General features: G+C 55.6%; 1 protein-coding gene across 1 annotated transcript; it reads right to left on the bottom strand.

Annotated features, from left to right (window-relative positions):
- Positions 1–241: 241 nt before the first annotated feature.
- CNRIP1 (cannabinoid receptor interacting protein 1) lies at positions 242–1,251 on the bottom strand (the record flags this gene model as incomplete). The annotated part of the gene is made up of 2 exons (XM_010183540.1): positions 1,073–1,251; positions 242–386 (listed from the first exon to the last, which is right to left on the bottom strand). Coding segments are annotated over exons 1-2 (324 nt in total), but the record flags the coding sequence as incomplete, so codon positions are not given.
- Between the last annotated feature and the right edge of the window lie 350 nt (positions 1,252–1,601).

Genomic DNA, 1,601 nt, shown 5'->3' with positions numbered 1-1,601 from the left:
GAATCTCTAGAAATCTCCCTACTACTTCCTGGCCCTTGCTGCTCTCTTGGCTTCCCCTTGGGAAGCAGGGCTTGTGTTTTCTAGCTATGGTCTGACCAGAGGTCTCATTGATGCAAAGCAGAGGAGAGCAGCAGCTGTGATCAGACTTTGTGCTGGAATATTTCACTTCCACTACTCCCTCTCTGGGAGTCAAATCCCTACTGCCCTTCCTTGTCTTCCTAAAGCTTGGAGAACCACATACCTGCATGTTGACCTGGATGGGCTGTCTCTCCCCACTCTTGGTATGGGGCACTCCTTCTGTGTCATAGATCCCTGTGTAAGAGGCCACCTGTGCATCCCTCGATTTCTCTTCCAGTGGGACATTGACACCCCCAATGCCCATTGTCCTGCAAAGAGATGGGATCCAGCTTTTCAGCAGCAACATGGGTCCCCTTCCCTAGCAGCTTGGGCTGGCAGCCTCTGCGATAGGGTCGGCCTCAGGGATTTTAGCAGACCTGAAGGTGCTGCTGACTCATTGGGGTTCCTGAAAAATGCAGGGCTCTGCAGTCACCCAGGGAAGCTGTAGAAAGGAAAGGGCAGCGGGAGGGGATATGTCTGTACTCTGATATCTGGGGATGAGTTAGTTGAATCCCTTCTTCAGGGCTGGTTCCCCATCTGCATTCTCCCTGCTCCCAGTCTCTGCTTTGACATGCTGCAGCGAGGCTTGGGCATGGTGCTTCCCTGACAATGCAGGGCCAGGGGGGAACTCTTCCCTCTACCTCCAGGGCAAGCCACAGGGAAGGAGGGAGAAAAGGAGCTGGGCTTGAAAGAGCTCCAGGGGCAGGTGAAGATGGAGAAAGAAGACAGCATCTCCCAAACATGGCCTCTTTTCATGAGCCAGCTGGGCAAAGCAGTGGGAACAGCTGGCCAGGGACCGAGAAACAGAGCCATCAAAGCAAAAGGGCAGGGAGAGGGAAATCACAGAAACCCCATGTTGTCAGCCTGCCAGGAAAAAATCTTAAACCTCTAAAAATAAAGCAGAGGGGAAGGGAGGGCCAGGGGGATCTGCCTCAAGCAGGGAGGCTGCACTTACGTGGCCTGCACGGTGCCGGGCCGGAGGGCCACCTCGATCTTGTACTTGGCCCCAGTCAGCAGCTTGATGGTGCGGTTCTGGCCGAAACGCTGCCCATCCACCTTGAAATACACTGCCCCGTCGTTGGGCTGGATTTTGAGGGAGACGCTGATTTTCACAAGGCCAGGGATGTCGCCCATCGCTTGTCGCTGGGGCAGGTGGGGCTGTGGGCTCGGTGCTCGTCTCGCCCCCTACACGGAAGGCGGCTGGCTGGGAGAGGAGAACGAAGCTGCGAGGGAGAGGAAGAGGAGGAGAGAGGAGGAAGAGGAGGGGCTGCCGGATACCAGCCAGCCCAGCACTTCCTAAAAACAGCGGATGATATATTTGCTTTTTCCCTCCCCGTAATAGCTAGGCAGCATCTAGGTGGTGGATGCACAGCCCCTGCCTTTCTCTAGAGTCAGGGGACATTTGCAGCTGCTCAGATCGCAACCAGTTTCCCCGAGTTAATCTGGCCCCGATTACTGCAACCTTAATCCCGTCATTCGTCCCG

This window comes from Mesitornis unicolor, unplaced genomic scaffold (genome assembly GCF_000695765.1).
Source record: "Mesitornis unicolor isolate BGI_N332 unplaced genomic scaffold, ASM69576v1 Scaffold45420, whole genome shotgun sequence".
Taxonomy (NCBI): Eukaryota; Metazoa; Chordata; class Aves; order Mesitornithiformes; family Mesitornithidae; genus Mesitornis; species Mesitornis unicolor.
The sequence above is the reverse complement of the archived record's forward strand: the minus strand, read 5'-3'. Positions and strand labels throughout refer to the sequence as shown.